At 38.2% G+C, this 24,131-nt stretch overlaps 1 protein-coding gene across 8 annotated transcripts in view; it reads right to left on the bottom strand.

Moving 5' to 3' along the window:
* Positions 1 to 15,296: 15,296 nt before the first annotated feature.
* samd12 (sterile alpha motif domain containing 12) overlaps positions 15,297 to 24,131 on the bottom strand; it is a 100,695-nt gene continuing 91,860 nt past the window's right edge. For 5 of the 8 annotated variants that reach the window (XR_014530652.1, XR_014530653.1, XM_083524107.1 and 2 more), the window contains one exon: positions 15,297 to 19,608. Coding sequence is in view for 6 of the 8 variants with exons in the window: in XM_083524107.1 (XP_083380233.1) it covers positions 19,586 to 19,608 (23 nt within the window). In the remaining 2 variants the exon portion in view is untranslated. Of the gene's footprint in view, positions 19,609 to 22,644; positions 22,801 to 24,131 lie in introns of all 8 variants that reach the window. The other 3 variants (XM_083524110.1, XM_083524109.1, XM_083524106.1) reach the window with 1 other exon arrangement.

The following is a 24,131-nucleotide window of genomic DNA, read 5'->3' as shown; positions in this document are numbered from 1 at the left end:
CACACCGGCAGGACGTTACTGCACTAGCTTCATAGGGTGAGATTAGATCAGCGAGCATCTTTCCTCACCCCTCTGAACCTCCCCATGCTTCCGCTTACATTTCCCAGCTGCTGAACAGCAACAGGCATTTGGATACATGCCCCATCAGCTAGGAATCCTAAGATCTAACACTGACACCCACTTTCTGCACTCTTCTTTCTCCTCCTTGTCAACTAGCTTTCACAAAACCAAGGCCTTCTCACACTGCACACATTCTTTAAATTGTCGACTGTCAAACGAATGCATAAATAAAAGACAATCCAGCCAGTTTTCATTTAAGTATTGATAATTCAAACTGGCCGTTAGTTCAGCTTTCATGAGCCAATGTTCAACCTTTGTTGTACAGACTTTCCTTTTCTTTTTTCTTTTTTTTTCTCTCTCCTGAATTCCAAGCCTGTCTCTTATCATGTGTCAGCAGTTCCAGCCTTGGAGAGCCAGGTGATTACAGGAGGGGGTCAAAGCAACCATATAATAATTTCATCATTATGAAAAAATGTGTTGAGTGTAAAAAGAACTGCACATGAATTCATCAAGGATTTAAGTTACACAATAGTTTTGTTCATATTGTCCACGTCTTATTGGGAATTAAAAAGGAAACTACTGTAAATACTGTACATACAGCAAACCAAACAATGCAACAAAATGCCAGTGTTTTTGGAAAGAAATAATGATGGGCCTAGTGAATTTCAAAAAGTTTGTACACCCTTTAAAAATTGCATGGTTTTTTTATTGTTCTGTAATAAATTCAAGCAAAATAAATTATGTGATTTTTTTTGCTTTTTACAAATGCTTGCTTAATTGGAAAAACTGAAAACAATTAAACAGTAACCTAGATCATCATCATAATATGAGGGTTCTTAGAATGAACCTTTCAGGATCACATTCATGTTCAAAAGTACACTAAACAAAATTATAAACGCAACTCTTTTGTTTTTGCTGAATCTTTGTTCGTGAGCTGAACTCATGGATCTAAGACTTTTTTTATGTACACAAAAGACCTATTTTTCTCAAATATTGTTCACAAATCTGTCTAAATCTGTAAAGTGTGTGAGCACTTCTCCTTTGCCGAGATAATCCATCCACCTCACAGGTGTGGCATATTAAGATGCTGATTAGACAGCATGATTATTGCACAGGTGTGCCTCACAATCTTGGAGGTGAAGATGCTGGATGTGGAGGTCCTGGGCTTGTGTGGTTACATGTGGTCTGTGGTTGTGAGGCCGGTTGGATGTACTGCCAAATTCTCTAAAACGCCTTTGGAGACGGCTTATGGTAGAGAAATGAACATTCAATTCACGGGCAACAGCTCTGGTGGACATTCCTGTGGTCAGCATGCCAATCGTACGCTCACTCAAAACTTGCAACCTCTGTGACATTGTGCTGTGTGATAAAACTGCACATTTTAGAGTGGCCTTTTATTGTGGCCAGCCTGAGGCCCACCTGTGCAATAATCATGCTGTCTAATCAGCATCTTGATATGCCACACCTGTGAGGTGGATGGATTATCTCAGCAACATAGAAGTGTTCACTAACAGATTTAGACAGATTTGTGAACAATATTTGAGAAAAATAGGCCTTTTGTGTACAGAAAAAAAGTCTTAGATCTTTGAGTTCAGCTCATGAAAAATGGGGAAAAAAAAAAGTGTTGCATTTGTAATTTTGTTCAGTGTACTTTTCACAAACCTGTCATCAGTGATGTGATTCTGATTATCAAATGCTCTGTTATAAAATAGTGTGCATAAATGTTTTATAAATGTTTTATTTTTCTGTTACTTTTCATTAAAAAAAATTAATGGTCTCTATAATCAGATTAAAGGTGTACAAAAATCTGACAATTTAGTATCTTGGTTTCATATTAACAGGGACCAGTAGAGTTTTTATATTCAGTGTAGCACAATTTGGATTGATGCATTTATGTAGGAATGCCTGAATGCTGTTTTAAAGCCAGTAACCCATTTGCAATTTGGTGTTCAGTACTATTTCACTATTTCATTTGAGCACAAATGAAAGGCAGGAAGGCAGGTTAGGACAGGACCATAGACTTTACATAGTTCATAGACAGACTGTCAGCAGTTGCATCAATTTTTTGGTTTCTGTGGTGTCTGCAAAAAATACATTAAGGACCATTACTGGATATTCATACAGTCACTTAAGTGACAATTTTTATTTTTTTTTTTGGTTTACTAATAGTCAGTATAATAATCTACAAATGAAGCAGACCTATTTGCTTTTTAGCATGTATTGTATTTTAAAACGAGTGAGAGCAAATGAAAACAATTCAATTAGACTACTGTGGTCACAGAAAGCTAAGCATGGAGACGACTGGTATTTTAACATAAATATAACATTAACTTGCATCACTGTAAGTGAGTCTTAATGTGAATAGACTTATTTTTTGCTGAAGGTCATGTAATAAGCAGGATGATCCAAAACATATTAAGTCATTATCACATGTTAAATAGTTCCTGTTCATGACTTTTAATCCCTCATAATCATTTGTGACCATGAGATATTTAGTTTGCGGCCTTGAAATATAACAGTGGTTTTCTTGTTTTATCTCAGCCTCAATATATTCATTTTCTTGTATGTTGTACCTAAAATATCCACATTATCACTTCAAAGGCTCTGTATATTAACATATTTGAAGGCAGAACAATTTTTCTTTTTTTTAAGTCTCCACATTTTACAACACATTTTAGTCATTTGCTGATGGGGGGGGGGGGGGGGGGCATTTGCAGGCTAAAATAAATAAGCAAAGTCCTGGCAAACAAATCTGATGGGTAATGCAATACGCAAACACAGTAACAGGCAAAGAGTCATGCCAATGGCAAACAGACATGAACTGGGCAAGCAAATGGAGTAAATGTGAAAACAATGTCAAGCAATGTCCACATCCAAAAAACAGCCAAAGTGCAAAAGGTTCAATAATGTCACAAAAAGTTTTGGTGTGAAGTGAGACTTAACGGTGTATAAAAATGAATGGGGTTGGGAGATAGAGAAAAGCGCTATGTAATCACTGGTGAATGTAAATGGGTAAAGGATGATCATGGGTTTTAATGGATCGTCATGGGTTTTGAAGTTTACTGTCTGGCTGTGTATTATGAAACGAGTAATTTGCTTGGCTTTTTGAATTTACAGGAGTTCTTCCAGGCATATAGTATACATATACCATATATCCAGTAGCATGCACTGTATATATTTTACTGTATACATTCGGCTTCATTGTGTGGGAAATGTATCAAAATGGGGAAAGCCAGACAAATCCCAAATAATAATTATTTCCACCCCAAATTCTCCCCAGTTTGGTAAATTCGAACCCACCAGCCAGCTCCCCCTTATCATTCGACAGCTAGCAGCCATGGAGGGTAAAGGTTAACATGTGCTTCCTGAGACACTTGAAGTCACTCAGGCACATTTTCTTCCAAGCTGCCACTCATGCTGCATCGCAGTACAGTATAACACAAAAGGAAGGAATGCTATCTACCCTCATCCAAGAACATAAACTTACAGATGAAGTGATGACCATTGTGTGCTGGTCACAGAAGGCTTTGAGAAGAAGCAATTTTATCAATTAATTTAATACATTTTATAACTAACATGACATTTATCACTTTTGCCCATCTGGCATTCATTCTCCTGTTTGTGCCTTTGGTTTAGTGGTTATTGCCCTCTCATTATCATTATGAATAAATGCTTTCCTTTTTATTTGTAGTAAAACATAATATTCTGTTAGCGAGTTAACTCAAATATCTTCAAATAGAAATTATTGTAGCTAAATGAAAAAGAAATAAAGTTTAAATCCATGCTGTAATGGTTATATTGGCACTAGCTGACCAACATTCAACTTTCCACTGCTCTCAGCATACACATCATTATTTCAAAATCTGGACTGGTTATATTACTGCAGTCTTAAATATATAATGCAATAAATTAGGCTACTTTCTAATTTCTGAACAAAGTAAGACTTTTTTTTTTTGGAAAAGGCTGAAAGAATCTCAGCTCTGTTAATCACTATTTCTTCATTTCATTGCTTTCAATGGTTACTGTGATAAATGAACATTCAACTTTTAATTCGTAGTGAAGCATATCATCTTAGGACTTTTAGACAGTAATTAATAAATAATGCATCTCACTTCTACTATTCGTTCATGTTTATATACTCTTTAATGCTTACTGCATTTTTTAAAACGTCTAATTATTTCTATCAGATTACTTTTTTTTTTCATTATGGCTCACCACATAGTATAAGAAGAATTTATGTAAGGGATCATTTCATCTTTGTTAGTGCTTATCAGTATCATAAAAGATCCTCTCATGTAATTATGAAACTGTCACTGCCATTTTAATTGCACGTAGTGAATTTCGGCTGAATGATACAGCACTTGACTGGCATTGCCCGGCGTGATGGCGTGGTGCCAGAGCTGTGTGTGGTGAGGCAATAGCATTTAAGCTAAATCAAGGAAGCAAAGTGACCATAAGACATAATAAATACACAATACATGGCAAATCACAGTGTGGCTTTCTATATGAGAATAAGCTGCTGCAAGAGAAATGTAATAAGTCTGCTTCTGAGACGCTATTAACACATAATTATTGTTGTTGCATATGGTGTGTGTGTGTGTGTGTGTGTGTGTGAAAGCTAAACTAAAACACGGCATCTCTAAGTTGGCTTGCAGTGAGTGATCTATGTTATGAGTGGGTTAATTATGAGGACAAATGGGCAGTTGTAGGAGGTTCAGGGTTAACCACGGCTCATTTCAGAGAGTTCCTGGTGCAGTCTGGGTAAAAGCAACTATCCGCTGTCCCTGCAACATTTCAGCTGTGAGCTAAGGGGCCAGGACATTTTGCCTTGGGCAAATCTTACAAATTACAGAAACATTTACTATACTGTATGGTACACCATACAGCCTTTCATCATGCATGCATTATTGAGGCATGTTATACATTTTATGACAAGCATAACTCAGGAGCTGTCAAATAAACCGACCTTGTCTGATGCATTTCCTTACTTTTTCCAGCAAGTCGACTTCAAAAATAATGCGAGGGGGTGACTGTAGGAAGAAATTAGGTTCCACTAGGACATAGCGGGTTATGGGCAAATTGACATGATGGTCTGCTCCTTGCATTAATGCACTGCAATGCACACTGAAGTCCCTCTGCGAAAACCATTAGTCTTGCATAACTCCCTGGCTCATGTCAAAACATTTAGTAAAGAAAAAAGCAGTAAAAATACAGAAGGCCTTGGATGCGAGCTCATCATCCAGGGAGTTCATTATGAATGATTGCATATATAACCCATCCACACACGCACATATACACACACACACACACACACACACACACACACACACACACACATACACGCACCCTGGTATGGAAAGTATTTGGGCCCACCTGTATGTAAAACACCGGTATCTAATATCAAGGCTCTAGCGTGAGCCTGGGGACTGCTGCAAAGCAATGATCTGGATTGCAGAGCCACAGGCAAGAAGCTGGATACCAATCAAACCCCCCCACACACAAACACACACACAGGCACAAGGCAGTAGCATGAACAGACAAACACCTATGCCTTAAGCTGTGTCCACCAGGCCTCGGAGGGAGACAGTCTCGTAAATCACACTCTGCAGGTACACTGCATTCGCCGAGAAGGCAGGAATCTCTAAACATGAACTTTTGCCTTATCTGTGTGTAAATACTACAGGATGGTGCACTGCAGCTCTGAGGAAAGCTCACTTTGGCTTTTACACACACACACACACACACACACACACACACACACACACACACACACACACACACACACACACACACACACACAGCAAGATTTATTTAAGATAAACCCAGGCGGGTATTGAACACACACTCGCAGTCTGAGGACAAGCATTGGCTTTTAATTTTCATCGTAAGAAATATAGACAGTGTCGGTGTGCAGGTTTGCTCAGAAATCCCTGAGAGACAGCCCACCAGGAGGACTCAGGTCAGAGAGTGACTGCCTGGAAGATATATAGACCAACATTTTGAAGAAAACTGCCTCCCTGGAGAATGGAGAGAATGTCTCTGGGTTTGGACTTGTTTTAACTCTCATTTAACTCTCTCTGCTAAGATCCAGACAGCTGAAGAAAATAAAAATGGGAAAAAGATTTTCGAAATCTTTTCTTCAACCCCACAGGGAGTTTTGGAGGATGAAAGGTAAAGAAGTGCCCGGGGAGTGATTTGATATAAATAAGGGTTAGACTGGGGTGGCTTTTTCTATGAATTTGATAAAAAACACAAGTGATTCTGTAATTGTGGTCAGACAAAGATGACGCTGATAGTTCGATAACCAGGACCTGCTGGAATACAAAGAGTATTAATGCTTAGGAATGAGGAAAGTATTCGAATGAGAACACATTATTTGGAAGAGTCTAAACAGATTCAAATACAGATATTAAAAGGAGGCACACTATATTTTGTGGGGACTTACAGAAAAGTTCAAAGGTCATGTTGGTCAGGGTCAAACTTTCAGGATTTAATAAATAGTCTGTTTGATAAGGAACTTCAAGAAAACTTGCTATGTGCTATTCTTCATTCATCCTTAGCAACTGCCTGGACAGGCTTGAAGTAGATAAAATTATGTTTATATTTGAGAAAAAATTATCAATTAAATTCATTGGTATAACAAACAAGTCAAGTCAAGTCAAGTTTATTTCTATAGCGCTTTTCACAACAGACATGTCTCAAAGCAGCTTTACAGAAATCAACATTTAGGGTGAATGGTGTGAATTTGTCCCTGATGAGCAGCCATGGGGACTGTGGCAAGGAGAAACTCCCTTAGATGTTATGAGGAAGAAACCTTGAGAGGAACCAGACTCAAAAGGGGAACCCATCATCATTTGTATGACATCAAGAGTTGGATCATAAATCTTTCAACAATACAGAACACTGGAAAGTGAGAACAACAAAACAACAACATAAAAAGCCTATAAAAATGGTTTAAAATGGTTTTAAATCTGAATACAGGTTGTGTCATTGTGAATGTAAATAAAATTCTCACACTAACCCAATGGAACCATATGCATCACCAGGTGTTAGCAAATGGTCCGGCACACAAATTACTTACGCTAACTCTTTCTACACACGCCTTCCTACTGGCCACGATTGCTAGCATGGTGTGCTGATTAAAGCTACGAGTGTTGTGCTGCTGCAGGGAGAGAAGCAATCAGTTTGGTAAGTGATTACTCATTGTGAGCCCTACAAACTACTCTGCTATCATGCGTTTAGAGGCAGCAGTAGCAGTAATTATGATGAGGTAGGGCAATATAGCAGCTGACACCAACAGCCATCAGTCCCATTAGAAGGGCAGAGGGAGGGAAGTACCTGACTCTTCACAACACATCAGTTGATGTCAGACAGATAAAGGCTTGCTGCATGACTCAGAGACAGTGAGAGACATCGAAAATGATGAGTGCTCCTTTGACCCGTAATGAATGCTGAGAGACAAAGTGGGCGGGCGCCAGGGAGAAAGTGGGAGGAGACGTCTAATGCTGCCGCCAGTGTTTATCGCTGATCCTGTGACCTCTCTGATCCAGTTCTGGTTCAAAAGAATGTTAATAGCACAGCAGAGTGAGTTTTCAAAGCATATCTTTTTTATGTTTGTAATATAATTTGACTGGAATAATAGGTGACAAGTTAAACAAGTGTGCAAGGGTCTGTAGGGCCTTTGCCTTGCCCTTCCTTGCTTTTATAATCTCCAGCAAGAACACATCATTATTCTAGTACTAAGAATACTATTTAGTTGAAACTGTTGCTTTGACTGGTTGCTAAAATGGAAAGAAATATTATTGTTAATTTATTGTAAATGATTACCCTGAAGGTTTAAATCCCACCTCTGGCCTGTGTGCATGTCCTTCCCTGTGCCTCAGGGGTTTCCCCTGGGTACTTCTGTATCCTCCCCCAGTCCAAAGACATGCATTGTAGGCTGACTGTCATTTCCAAATTATTTGTAGTGAATGTGATTGTGCTTTTTAACGGGTTTGTACCCAGCCCAAGGTGTCTCCTGCTTTGTTCGCTGAGATCCCCGAGATTGGTTCAGGCTCCCCTGAGACCTTGTGTTGGATAAGCAGTATGGAAAATGGATAAATGGATCATGTTGATAAATCAGTTTTGAAAGAGGTTTGTGAATGTTTTTTTTTTTTTTTTCCTTCAGATAAATGGGTCTGCTTTATGTCAGGAGAAATGATATTTAGAATGCTATTTGATATGATAAGATTCATCCTTTATCTTTAGATCTTTTTTTTTTGGATTCACTTCACTTCAAAGCAGAAGATCACTGCATCCAAGCAGGGATTATCGCAGGCTCATTACAATGGTCTCTATACTGCGTAACATCACGCAACTATTTCATTTGTTCGCTACAGATGAATATAACATGTACATGGGTAACAATTTTCACCACTGTTTTTTTGTGGAAAAACTTCAGATGAAGAGCTTTTGGGCATATGTTTCTTAAATGTAATATATTATTATGTTAAACACATCGACTGGGCACACATAGTAAATAGGTTGTGCATTTATAAACAAGAAGAAAATGTGTTTAAATAAAAATAGAATGTTTATTCATGAGGGTACAGATTTATTTTTCTAAAATACTGACAGTGTCTCCTTCTATTATTTGCATTACAAAGAGACACTTGTTACCTCTCCATGGTTTATATGTTGTGACTGACAGCCAACATTAGACAAAACCATGGGGTAGTTCTGCACAAAAAGCTATTCTTTTCTGCTCATGTTCCTAATTGGACACAGTCATGTCGATCCTTTTACAATTGGGACTACTGAAGCTTTTCTCTTGCATTCTATCAATCCTCTGTTCTTGTACTAATCCAGAATGTTTTGTTTTTGACCTCAACCAAGTTCTGCCACATTACCCCATTGCTTTATTCCAAATGCTGGCTTCCTGTAACTACACAAATTGCTTACAAGGCCAAAAAAAATCCTAACTATACCATACTAACCATACTCTTCATTATGTTCCCTTCAAGTCAGCTCAAAACGACCCATCATCCTTCAAGACAAAGCAGATGTATGAAAGCTGTTCATTGTCCTGACATCAAGGTGGTTGAATGAACCTTCCCTGGCTGCCCAAACAATCTCCAAAAAATCCTCAACTTGTGCTGTACTTGTACTCTTCTGTACAAACTCCCTTGTAGCTTTATGATGTTCTCAGATAATGGTGCTAGCATTAGTGTTTCTGCAAAATATTGTAAATATATATGTAAATGAATATGAAAGCACACAGTACCTTTGCAGCTTTGAAGCTTAATAGTTGAATTCATTCGACTACTAACCGTTAATGTTAATTAAAATTTAAATACATTTTCAAAAGAGATTTGACATTCTCAGAATAAAACCGATTATAACATCACTGAGGGAATGACTTAGCCTTGATCCTCGTTCACCTTCTCTCATCCTTGTAAAAAAAAAAAAAAAGAACGAAAAAAACAAAACAACACACAAGGGGTAATTAGACATGTGGTTTAATCATTCATGTCCCTGGTTACCTGCTTATTGAAAAGGCTCACATGGTTGTTGTCTTTGTTGGTTTGTCAGTGCTGTGATGCAAAGCTACTCTGGCTAGGATGATGCAGCAATGCTGCAAATTTTGCTCCGCCCAGCACTGTGCTAATCCTGATGCCCCAGAGACAAGCCTGCTCCCAGGGCTGCGAAAGATTCTAGCTGGCCTGTCAGACCCTGCAGACCCCCCTCACACTCGCACAAATACACCCCTGCCCCTTCTCTGGGCACATTGCCTGGCCCACACATGTTCAAAGCATCAAAATGTGACAGGAGCATTAACAACATGTGGTACATCCAAACTCCCCATACTTAATCTCTCACGGCTCTTCTAAGACACGAAGCAGAACAAATTCAAAATCTATTGGACAGAAAGGTATCTAAGAGGATTTGGATGAGACACAAGTTGAAAACTGATGCATTGGGACGGATGCTATGTGGTTATGGGGATGGATTGGGAAATGAAAGCACATTTGTGCAAAAACAATGACGGCTTTGTGATGAAAATGCTCTAACAGCACAGGGCCAGGAGACAGTGAGGGAAGCCACTGTCTTTCAAAGCACATCAAATGCACTTAATTAATACCGCTGACTCCAGCTAGCATTATGATCTTAAACACGTTTCTGGTTCATTATTATTGAAAGAAAGGAATGGTTAAGTGGGGACAAATAATAATAATGTATCAAAGTAATATACACTATATGCATCAGTAGATAATGCATGGGTGGATATGTGCACATATTTGCACAGTAAATAACCACCTGACTGAGTGTATTAAAATAATTGTACACACACCAAGCTATAAATTATCCTGCTAATACCATGGTATTTTTCAGTATTGACAAGCGGTCAAATATCTTTGGTATTTTTTCTTTTTACTTTCAATTTATAATCTTCTTCTCCTTTCGGCTTCTCCAGTTAGGGGTCGCCACAGCGGATCATCCATCTCCATACCCCATGTCCTCTTCATCTGCCTCTTTCAAACCAACTACCTGCATGTCTTCCCTCACCACATCCATAAACCTCCTCTTTGGTCTTCCTTTTTTCCTCCTTCCTGGTGGCTCCATCCATCCATCAGCATTCTCCTTCCCCATGTCACACCCCATGTCCCTCCTTTGCACATGTGAAAACCATCTCAATCTCACCTCCCTCACCTTGTCTCCAAAACGTCCTACATGCGCTGTCCCTCTAATAAACTCATTTCTTATACCACAGTCCTATAAACCTTTGCAGATACTCTTCTATCACAAATCACTACTGCTATCACTCTTCTCCACCCACTCCACCCTGCCTGCACTCTTTTATTCACTTCTCTAACACACTCTCCATTACTTTGCACTGTTGACCCCAGGTACCTGAACTCCTCCACCTTCTCCACCTCTTCTCCCTGCAACCGCACCACTTCACTCCTCCCTCTCATTCACACACATGTACTCTGTCTTACTCCTACTGACTTTCATTTTACTTGGTTCATACATAGAAATGTAGTAATAGAATAAGACATTTAAACTTATTTGAATTACTGTATGTCTTATTTATAACAATAATAATGAAAATATTATAGCTGTTGATGTAATTTCTTGTGTTATTTATCAACTGAACATCAATTTCTTCCGGTCTTCATATTGATCTGATCAAAATAGCCATATTCAACGTACAAATAATTGTTTTTTTTATTTTGCTCAGTAAGGTAATTAGAAAATGTTTACAACAGTTGTTTCACTCTGTATGCACCGGTGTTTATTTATAAGGAAGCACATTCATTTAAAAATGGATTAAACTGACCACAACTTCTTCTAGTCCGTCAGACTCAAATATCTAATATGGGTAATTATGAATAAATGTGTCAACACTCATGAAAAAATCTTAGAGCCTCCTGACATATATCCCTTCCTTTATACTTTGTGACAGCTCTTTAGCTAACATAATAATGGGTAATAATAGACAGAAATAGATTTTTTTATTGCATTTTAATGAAAAGGTTTCTAGCAAAAAAAAAAAAGAAAAAAAAACCTCACCATCTGTCATGCATTGTTAATTCAATGTACAGTATAATGTGCTAATAGTCCTCTTAATGTACATATGAAACATCATCGTCACCCATACAGAGTACATAAAAGGTGTTGAGAGCCGTTCTACTCTCATCTGATTGCAATAAATGTGAGTCATATTCTTCACTCATGCCTGGAGCAAGACCAATACAGTTGTACAGACATGTCTAAAAGAGAGAAAAAAGCAGGATGGGGAATGGAGTGGTAGATCTGCAGATCCAGTGATGACACATCAGATCTTTGTATGTGGACAGCTGTTTTCTTTTTTCCACATACTGCACGTTCCTTTGGTACACATGGTAAGCAGTGAATCACATTCTTTGCTCAAGAAGCTTAGTTGCACAACTCAAATTTATCACAATATAAAACCAGATCCGATTTCGGATAAAAGGTGAAGTCACGTGAACTCTTGGGTAATTCATATGAAAGCATATTGTTTAGTATTTTTAGAGAAACCTATAAGTGGTACAATACGAACTCGTTAAAGAGCACCATGGATGCTTTCTAAGAGTGTAATGAGGGAATAATTCAGATGTATGGAGTGCTCTTAGAGGCTGACTAAGCAAAAGTTGCGCAAGTGAACATCATTTACTGGAAGATTTCCCGCATTTCCTCAGAGTACTACGCAATCAACCGAACATTGTTCCATGTTAGGAACATTTGTCAGACCTACAGTAAGGTTCTCCTTTTATTGTGTAACTTTATGTATGAGGTATTTATTCATCTTTTCCACATTCAGCACCATATTAGCTAAGAAGATAAGACATGTAACAAACATTTTTTTACAATTGAGTGCTGTTGAATTCTGTCCAGTCGGTGTTAGTCCATTTCCCAGAGGAGCCTACCGGAGCCAAAAGTCTGACAATTGAATTAGAATCATGACTTTATATGCCATCAGCAAAGACAGCGAATGAACTCTGAGCTTCTATAGAGCACACTATGCACCAGAAAGACTAACTACACAAACTATATTCATTTTTATTGATAAATTATAGAAAGAATGTGTCCACTTTGACAGCTGGCAGGTGGATTGATGGTTAATTGGATATCTATAGTTTTCTGGAATATATTTTAACCGTTCAAGAAGTACAATGCATGAAAAGTCTTAACCAGCAAGATATATTTTTGTCCTTATACGACTGATACAAAGAAGAAATTTAAAATATTAAATAAAAGCTACAAAAAGAATGATTTTATATAAAAGAAACTTGAAGCACTTTGTTTAAAATGGTGACTTGAGTTCCCACGTGCATTTCCAGCTTCACTGCAAACCTCAGTCTCCACCAGTGACATGCACACAACTGTTAACAGTTAGCAGATGCAATGGTGAGAGCCGTCTAATGTGTGTGTGTGTGTGTGTGTGTGTGTGTGTGTGTATGTGTGTGTTGCCGTTAATGACACACAGTGCCAGCAAGAGCTTCAAGTAGCTGATCCACTTTATTGGGTAAAAAAGTTAAAGTAGTTGAGAGAGAGAGAGAGAGAGAGAGAGAGAGAGAGAGAGAGAGAGAGAGAGAGAGAGAGAGAGCTGGGGGAGGAGAGAGAAAGATTTTAGTGGCCATGCAGACTTTAATAAGCATGCTCACAGCACTTCATCAAACCTAGTGGGGCCTGGAGGCTGCTGAAAGTGCATGGGTTCCCTACTGGGCTGGTTAACTGGGCATAGGTGACTGGCAGGTAAGCCATAAGTACACAAGTCACACACACACACACACACACACACACACACACGCACACAAAATAATTCACATTATATTCAAGTAGAGTGTGTTGCTGCAAATAAGCAGGTGTATGTATCTAAGAGAGTGTGTGCGTGTGTGTGTTTGGTCAGATTTGAGGTGTAAGCTGACTACAGCTTTTAAGGTGAATGCCACAAATTCAGCTTTTAAACAGACTCTTTTCACTGTAAAGTTGCTCCTAGTGTGGGTGTGTACACATGGCTTAGGATATTGAACATGAAACAGCAGTTATTATGGGATGTGGTCCAAATATTCTGCTGATACAGACCACGTGTGGATATCAGATTACTCCTTTTTTAAGCGCAATACAGTGAGATGCAGAAAGCATTCTGGAAACTGAGTAAATCAAAACATTTGGTTTAAAGAAGAAAGAAAGGAGAAAGGGAGAGAGAAAGAGAGCGAGAGAGAGAGCGAGAGAGAAGGGGGGGGGCATTAGGGGGAAATAGAGATTAAGACTTATACCAAAGATCATGTGTAAAAGATTGCTTGCAGCAACACTTACACAAAAATGTTGTGTGTAAAGGTATGAAATTCACACAACAGGCCTCAGATGCCTGACCTCCCCCGGGGGAATTAGATGATACAGCGTACCTAAAGGCACACAAGAATTTGGGTGCGCACACACCCACACCCACACCATGCCTGTCTTCTCTGAATTTGGCGAGCTCGTAGAGTGCTGCCTGTGATATTTAATTCATTTGATGGTGTCTAGATGCCTCCTGAGTTCACACCATCCACAGTGAGAAAAATGCAGAGGAACACAAGTGAAGCTAAGCTGGAGAGCCAGAGAGAGAGGAGAAAACAAAGATGATGATAGAAAAGGAAAGCAAAGAATACATTAACTAAGCTTATAGTTCATACAAACGGAATAAAGCAGCATTGCTTACGTGGCAAAGACTGACACTACGAGATAAAAGAAGTAATACAAAAACACAGACAGAAGTTGAAAATGAGATATGAGGAAATTAGTGTCTCTTCTCGAGTCAGAGTAATGGATGATTGTCTATTTCGTTCTGCTCGTCTCTCAGCCTCTCGCCAAGTAGCCTCAATGCACTCCATCAGCAAAATGAGTTAAGCCTTGTGCCTGTGTGTGTGTGTGTCCATGTCAATTTCAGTTTACTGTGTAGATAATCCCAACACACAGGGGAAAATGTATGTTGTTTAAAGCCTATCCCATCTCCCTTAGTACAAATATAACTGAGTTAAAGAACATCTACTCTTCCCTTGTGTTATTATATTATATTAAGACTGTGCAACCAAGCCATCTAATGCAGACTGACCAAACATGGGACATAAAGAAAGTGTTTCTGGATCTATAATAATCAAATCATTTAAGAGATTTAAGAAAAAAGAAACATGCCGTATTTGCCATATTGCTATTTATACTGCAGCGAGTTCTCACACCTGATTGGTTGGAAGGTGTTGATTTATTTTCTACAATGGCAGTTTTGACACTAGTTCAGCTTGTGAATCATTATCTGTTCAAAAGGATGGGAAAAAAAAATTACACATAAAATGAAGTTTAAAAAAAAAAAAGGTCTAAGATATTAATACAGTTTTGTTATTAGCATAATAATATAATATGTAATAATATTATAATATGAACATATATAAAATTTTTTGCAATGATCAGATCACAAGTTCAAATTCCAGCTCTGCTAAGCTGCAACTGGTGGGTTTGAGCAAGACCCTTAACAATCATCTGCTCAGCTGTACAAACGAGATAAATGCATCTGCCAAATGCTGTAAATGTAATTTTCCCCCATTTTTTTCAGCTGTTTAAGCACCTTTCAAAATGGATTTTATTGTCTTCTAGGCTTTTTTCAGTCCCAGAAATCAGTTCTGTTGGGGTTCTAAACAAACCCGAACTGTCCCATCAACTGTGGCTAGAAAGAAGAAGAGGTCACGAGAAGAGACGAGAGCATGATGTTTAATATGCTGCATTTTCCAGTCCCATCGTTGCATTTCACTCGCAAACACAAGCACACAATTAAAAACACAGGTAGACCAACACTTGTTATATATTACTGCTACGTTTTAATATTACATATGTAATATTTGTATCCATCATTAGGCACACTATATAGAAATGGAGGAAAAGTCTGGACACTAACGGTTTGTTCTGCATGCCTGTTTCATACACAAGAGCGGAAAAGAATACTGTAGCATGCTACAGAATGGCAGAAATCAAACAGTTGTTTTTGGCCATGTTTGCAAATGTGCAGATACATGTGTGAATTATTATAACTGTTAGGAGAGAGATAAAGAGAAAGTATGCATTTGCATAATCCAGTGTTTCTCAAACCAGCACCCAGGGCTCCAGATGGTTTGCATTTTTGCTCGGTGTGACGGAAACTACAGATTTCCTGCTAAACAGTAAGTGCTAATTCCTCTTTCCTTATTATATTAGAGCAAAATCTCCATGGCTCACGTAAGGTACACCACACCGGTCTTGGTAACTGATTACTGTTATATCTGTGATCTCTCTGACATGACATGTGCCAATATAATCATGCAAAAATGGACGGAAAAGCACAAAGGTAGTGAAAATGTAAGTGTTAGTTCCACTGCGTTGTGAGCTAGGAAATCAAACATTTCAACCATCAGGAGCAGGGGCCATCAACTGGCAGTCTGGCAAAGTATTTCAGTAGACTGAATGAAGTAACTGATCAATGCAGGAAAAAAAAATAAAAATCAAATCCATTGTACAGCAACTCTGTTTTTTAAAAACATGAACCAGCTTTGTTAATATAGTAGATCATCTGTTGCAAATAATCCAGTCACATGCTGCAGGCAGATGACTGGACCAGTGACCAGCTGCAAGACTATAGAAAGTTAAAAAAAAAAGGCACTGACTTCTATAGATTTTTCCATTTCATTTATCATCTTGATTTTGATTTGTGTATTGGCTACATGTCTTTAAATAAAATGTCATTGGCAAAACAAAGATAAATAAATAAAATCTAATCATTATTTGTTGCCAAATATTTATTGTTCCTGAATGAAAAGCGAACTGTTCTTGATATTTAGTCGAAAGTTGCTTATCTGGCTCTTGTAAACATGAAACTTTATGGAATTGGATATTTCAGTTGATCAACCCTGGTGTAGGGGGAAATGGCAGGTTTGAGCAACACTGGCATACCAACAATGTACAACTCATTAGATCAGTACAGAAAGTACAAAATATTTATGTGCAAATGTTAACATGCATGTATTGTACAAATGTATATGTTATGTCTGAATGTTCAAATCAGACACACAGTTGTGTACAGTTCTTTCATCTGAATTACTTACTCCCGCTGTAAGCAGTAGCTGTGATAGAGACGATTACCTAGATGGCACCTTAATGCAGCAGATCAATGAGCTGATGCTTAGCACAGTCATCAGTGTTAAAATTAAGCCCTAAATGACGTCTGGATGTGAAAAATTTACCAGATGTGCAGAGCATGACTACAGATGTGTCCAAAAATACTCCATTTCCTCACGACCATCATATTTATTACAGGCACCTGTTCTCAGCACGTCACTAGAAGATTAAAGATAATTGTCTGGATTATTTTAGACAGAAAGCACATTATTTAAGATTAGCAAATCTATGCTAAGAGGTTTTGTGATTAGTAGTTCCAAAATAAGATTTCTGTTCTACACTAATAAACACCATGACATTGACTATATGGACCTGAATAATATCAGTTTTTTTACTCTGAGCAGTTATATTTATATCATTATAGTGAATGGGCTTTTAGCTAAAAAACAAATAAATCCCGAGGTACACAGACAAGTATTTAGACCTATGTTGCACCAATTCACTTTCTAGCCTTTTTTCTTTCTTAAAACACTAAACTAAACCAACATGTACATCTTCAACAGCCTTCTTTTGATAGGAAAGATCAAACGTTTCAGTTTTTAGTTTCTATTCCTCGATCGTTTTAAAAGTTCAGAACAGAAGAACTTTGTCCACCATCTTTCGCATTTTGACATTTTGTAATATCATGGAACATTAGCTGTCAAAAATTCCAAAGGTCTTCAAATCATTTTCTCAAATGGTTCTCCTACCCCAAGCACTCTTTCAGCTATCAAGGACCAGTCAAATATTTTTTTTAACCAAAAAAGACAAAAAAAAAATGCTTTTAGGTATCAAAAACTCAGTTCGTGAAACCTAACAATTTTACATAACACATTAAAACTGAAAAGACACCTGCAATTAGGGTAAAATTAAGATTAGTTTATAGATATAGTGTCAGTTTTCAGTGCTCATCTCACAGTAGAGGCAAATGTTATGTAAATAAATATTACCCGTGTATTTCCCTTAAATACTGAGCTTCAACTCCATGAACCATGCAGCTTTCACAGAGCCGGTTCTCATGCTGTCTCAGACACAGTCTAAGATAGTTGAGCAGATGAAAGATTAATTATATGCCTCACTCACTATTCTATTACTACACAACATTGCAACAACCATGAAAGCCATTTCCAAAAGTGTTCTCCTGTGTACCAGAGAGCGGCTTCATCCAGCCATGAAATGGCGGTGAGAAACAGCACCTTTTCCTGTTAATTCTCAAAAACAACACCACCACCACTCTTCTAGTGGTTGGCTATTACATGCAGTCTAATCAATACTTGAATCTGTTACAGCTTCCCAATTTCATGTGATAAACTGGCTTTATGTAGACTTCACCCACCTAGAACTGATCGATTATACGCTGACTCCAACACACAATTTCTTGTTAATATATCTGGAAGGCTAGACATGTGGATCATGCTACAGTTACAAACAGTTTTTTCTTCTAGTGTAACACGTGGCCTTTTCTGATGATATGGTTTATATTATAAGATATATCCCACTGATTAAGCAAAGTCTGTTCAGTCAAGCAGTCCTGTGTGCTTCATAATGAAGAAAGTAACAGTGTACGGCCATATCACACCACAGTGATGCCTCTGAAAATGTCTGCAGACAGTTAATAACAATTTCATGACAGAGTTCTATTTGACAGGCTTCACACATCCTTTTACCTCTGACAGGGTTCTCCTCTTGTTCCTTTTTTGTCATTCTTTAACAATACTGTTTCACACTTTAGATTTCTTCTTCCTTTTTAATTTTTTTTTCTCCAGAGGCATGACAAGCCCTAAAAGACAAGCCAATCTTCAGGAAAGGACATCATCCATTATTTTCAAGGTTGATTTTCCTCTTTCCCCTTGTGAGAAAACAACACACAGACCATTTTCCCAACACACTGTGATTCAGCAATACGTTCTCTCACTGTTCTTAGATCAGACACTGAACAGGTTCGATGTGCTGTCCATTAATAAATGGGAGTAGTTTTTTCCTGACTTGCAATGACTGCCCTTTCTCCTTAACCATATTTAGTTATTTTAATCCTGATACACATGGAGGCTGCATTCATTTGAAGGGGTTAGAGTGTAGAGGAGTAGATGAGGTGGCATCTGCCACATTAAGACAGCTGGTCAGAGTCACAGTGTAGTTCAGATTAAGGGATGGATGAGTGTTTGCAGCAGAGGGGAAACATTGGGGAAACTTGGAACACAGATGACAAGCCCATAACATACAGTTCACATAACAGGAAGAGACATCAGACTTCGAGGAATAAACATGAGGCACAGATACTATACAGATGTGCAAAATATCTCGAAACAGTCCATCTATAGCATAGAGAGGTCAAAGTCACACAGGGAAATTTAAAGTAAGAAAAAAGAAAAGACGCAGAACTAGGAAAAAAGTTACCATTAGTCCTACTGCAGCGAAGAGAAGATCTAAAATGTGTGTCTGAACATTATGCTAGTCTGAAGAGCGTAGCTAGCAGACTCTCTACAGGTAAAGTTAAAGTGCTACACTTGGTAAGATGACAAATAGTGAGTGGGCTAAATGGCCAATTAGTCTCTCACAGCCAATTGTCCTTTTAGCAGGAAGAATATTTGTGGTCCAATTCAAAGATGTTCCACAGGAAAAAAAGGGAAGAAATGTATTTAAGAGCTGGAATAGGAAGGGGGTGGGGTTAATAGGGTTGGAGAGGGCATAAGGGTAAAGGGCAAAAGGGACAGAAAAAAGGGTCCTTGGACACAAGGGCTTGATCCAGGGCTTGAGGTGACTCAGTTTGGGCTGGAAGGCTGGTGTGTGCTGCAGACACGTGAGAGGACGCTTGGAGGGTCACGTGGTGGCTGGTGGGTCTCTGGGACTGCTCGGGTTATGGAGAGCTCTCCAATGAGGCTGCAGAGAAGAAAAAGAGAGGGATTTAAGGAGGGAGGTTGAGAAAAATATGAACGGAAGATAGAGCAAAAGGAGGGGACACAGGGAAAAGGTGAGAAAGTTAAATACAAAAGGGAATGAGGAGGAGGGAAAAATGCAAGTGCAAAAGAGTGTGAGAGAAATGACATGAGGGACTGAGGGAGATTAGCAGAAGAAGGGAAAAAAGATGTACAAAATAAAATACAGTTTGAGGAAATGGAAAGAGGCAATAAACAGGCAGAGAAGTGAAAGTCTAATAGACAATCATCAAATATATAATAAACTAAAGCCAAAAATAAAGGAAGAACAGCAGAGGAGAGCACAAAAAACATGCTTTATATGGCAGTTGCAGTGATAAATCCATAGGTCTATAGTTCAACACCTCACAAAATAGTGGCAATGAACCCGCCACCCCAATGATTCACCTGCACCGACACACAGAGTCACGAGTCATGACAAGACACATCTGACACTCATAACAAGTCTGGAACTGCCCAATAAGATAACACTACCTGGGTACATCTTTTAATCAAACGATAAAAGAACTCGGCAAAAACAAAAGCAACTTATACACTCTACAGCAACATGCAATTGCCTGCTGGCTACACACAGAAAAACACAGCAAGCATTTGAAATCCATTAGCATGGAGTGTGCTGACAAGCTGTCAGAGCATCACAGGCCCTCCATCTCATGCAGAAGCACATGAGCAGGTGGTGCGAGCACATGAGCAGGCTGATTCGGAAGTTTTTTCAGGGTTCATCCTAAATCCTTGAATCAAGGTCAGGAATTTTCAGTTTCCCCACCAAAAGAAATGGCAACATGACAGCTACCATTTGCATGTACACACTACGGCATGTGGGAGGAAGCGTTGGGCTAAAAGCGGTAATGGAAAGTTTTCTGTTGGTAGGAAATAGAAAAAAAAAAAAATAATACTCCTTCATTCTTCCTGTCAGTAAAAGTTTTCAAATAGTCAGTCTCTGCAACTTCCTGACATTAAGAACCATGACTGGAAAAATTATTTCCACTGATTTCTTTCGAGCATACACCCCCACTTAGACGGAAGACAAATTTCCTTCTCGATCCCCGTCAAGTGGGAGAAATGAAAGAAATTGTCCACTTCTCTTTGACTAACTCCTTCTAGCCAGAGGACACAATCCAGTCTCCTTCACCCTACTGACTCCATCCTCAAACAATGTGATTTACTCATAATGGAACACAGACACAGAGTCGGCGCTGCTCATGTGTTACACATTACACGCCTGCTTTTATATGATTCCTCTGAAAACAAAGGATATTTATCACTGTAACCTTCCTTTGACAAAATTTATAGGGCAATAAAATAAGAAGAAGATAGAGGGTGAGATCTTTTTCTCTTTTTCCTGCACCATACTGGTTTCCCTCTCAGCCCCAGTGGAAATGATAGACTGGATTCAAATGAATTACAGATGAGCCGCCCTCAGAGAGAGAGAGAGAGATGGACAGACAGAAAGAGAGAAAGAGAGAGAGAGAGACGAAATCCAGGAGAGCGCTCTAGTGAAAAAGCTGGAGGCTACCTATGCATTCCTAATTAGTTCGTACTTCTACCAGTAAATTCCAGCTCAGCCTCTGACTCTTTCAAGCCCAGTTCCTCTCTGCTGAATTCTTCCCAAAGCCCTAGGAGTTGCAGCATGGCTGACAGATTTGCCTTTGTAGTGGCTGAGCAGCTCACTGATTGGAAAGCTCACAAGTATTTTTGGTGGCGTTGATCCACTGTGACTTCTGGTTTGGCAAATGACCTGAGGCTATGTTTGAGAACTCTGAAAGTGGAGAGGCTTGCCTCACTATTGGTGTATTATAGTTGAACAGGATGGTATGATGACCAACCCAGAAAAGATCAATTTTGCAGTATATGCAGTATCACAATATCAACTAAAAAGCTGATGAGAAGAAAAAAAATTATCTAAAAATATTTCATACAGTTTATATATTGTATAACTATATATTAATCACAACATAATCATACATATTTATAGGTTCTAAATTTACCTTAAAAAAATACTTTTTAACCCTAGTTTTTAATATTCTAAGCAAATACGGACGCTTTCTGCAAATGTATGATTATTATTAGTGAAACAATACCCAACATAAAGCATGAAGACAAAATATTCTTGTAAATGTTTTTAAATAATTAGGGTGTTTTAAATTGTATCAAATCATCAGGACACCAAACATAACTTTTGCTATGTTTCCACACGGACGGTTTAAATTGCCGGATGTGTGCATCATGCAAATGTTGGTGCTTGAATTGAGACGTGGCGCAACAGTAAAACAAGGAGTTTTATTTTTTATTTTTTTCCTATATCTGAGTAAAGAAAGGAAGTCGTGAATAAATGTGTGTTGCGTTGTAGGTTTGAATTTTGCCTCGTTTATATTTATTTATTTGTTTCTATTATTAACAAAAAAATCTGAACAGGTCAAACAGAAATAAATAAATAATCATTCGAGTGTCGTTAAAATGAATTTGCCTTAACGCGTTATTAACACGTTTATTTTGACAGCCCTAATATAGATAGCTACTATTTCTTTATAGAAAAGCTACTTTGCTTTTAACTTCTATCTTTTAGCTTGCGTGAGCATTACATTTTTATAGAGTTTTGTTATTACCAAATGCAAATTAGCTGCACATGCCTGCTTATTTACAGGTACTTAACATTCATTACTAAGATACCAAAGTATACACAAAAATACACAGAAGATCAACGTTCCCTGAACATCTTTTTAATTTGCCTGCAGAAAATATTTAGTTTAATTTGGCTTACACACTAAACAAACACACAAACAAATAAATGCCAATGAGTTAAAAAATAAAAAAATCAGGTACAGTGATTTGTTCAACACATTTCTGGTCCTTTATTATTGGTCCAAATTATTGTCCATGAATGATCACTCACTTCAACTACACTCCTATAATAGGCTGCACTATTTGTTCTACTTGAGGACAAAAAAAGACATTCATAGCATTGTGCTTTGTGTCACACCTCAGTTCTCAGAAGCATTAAAATCCGGCTGCCCATTTCCCATCAGTATACACATAAGGGGCATCTTTACACTTGGAACTTTTGATCTGCTTGTGTGCAGGTTTAAATAGGTCATCCTGTTCTCCTTTAAGTGCCTTCTTTCCCTTGCCCTGGATTCTGATAATAAACAAAAGAGTGAAGTTGTTCAAACAAAACAGCTCATCAGCATAGAACCCACAGAGGGTTTGTGAAGAGGTCTATTTAAGCAACCTTGTGACTCTCATCACTGACGCTTACACCATTTCCAGTCACTCCCTTTCCCCCTGCTTGCTCACTTCCTCTTAAGCTGGGATGCATATAGGGAAATGATGTGTATAAGAAATGTGAATAAAGGAAGCGGTATCTCTTGCGTCCGACCCCTGCGACCCCCCTGCCCCCTCACACTTTAGGAAGAGCCGCTGAATAAATCACCCAGTGTTGCAGCAACAATCCTTCTAGCAAATTAAAGTATTTTCTCTAATTATTCTAAATAGGGAAAATGAACTAAATGAGTTTGTTTGACCTTTCAAATATATTCAAGTTCATGTTCTTTTTATTAATAGTTTGAAGAGTCACTTAGCTGAAAATACTCTATTATATATTATAACTATTATATTGTCCTCCAACTATGAAAATAGACTCTTTAACAGTGTAACACTTGAACTTTAATAATGTCAGTTTGTGAAATCGTTAACAAATAAATATGCACATTTTAGAACACCACAATTTTTTTCCAGTTTCTACTGAATTTAATTGAATTTAATAAGTTTAGTGTACTCTGAAATCAAGGCAGAGAACATATACAGTGGAACCCAGATACAAGATAACCCAGAACCCTTGACACTTCTGACCTCGATAGTTCGCGACTGTTCATTTGGAACCGGAGTACGTGTAACTCGCTTAAAATCGAATAGTTTGTGAAAAGCCGTAAGCGGCTCGAAAGTCCGGAGTAACTTTTCAAAACAGAGTTTGTACTAATAAATTACACAAAAATTTCTTTAAAGTAGTAAATAAAACATTAATGACAAGTAATTCACAATTTTTGTTGAGTTTACAGTACATGTACAATTCCTCTTGAAAAAGGAACCATCAAAAGGAGAGAGTCAAAACCTTGTGATTTTTTGTTACTCGCGTAGGGTATTAGAATGTAACCCCCGCGAGTATCGAGGTTGCACTGTATTTAGATTTACTGCATTTAGCAGATGCCCTCTTCCAGGGGGACGTACAAAAGTGTGTTGAGTCTCTATCAATGAATAAATCTACACTGGTATGGGTATGCTAGATTACAACTTAAGATAAATCAATCTACAACTCTTTTTTTTTTTTTTTTTTTAACAAAGCAAACTTTGAAAGTGCTAATTTAAGTGTTTCAGGAGGATGTTGGTCTTCACCCGTCGATTGAAGATAGTCTGCTGTTCTGACATCTAGGGGAAGTTCATTCCACCACCTTAGTGCCAGAACAGAGAAGA

This window comes from Silurus aristotelis (assembly GCF_946808225.1).
Source record: "Silurus aristotelis genome assembly, chromosome: 21".
Lineage (NCBI taxonomy): Eukaryota > Metazoa > Chordata > Actinopteri > Siluriformes > Siluridae > Silurus > Silurus aristotelis.
Note: the sequence above shows the minus strand (reverse complement) of the source record. Positions and strands in the feature narration are given on the sequence as shown.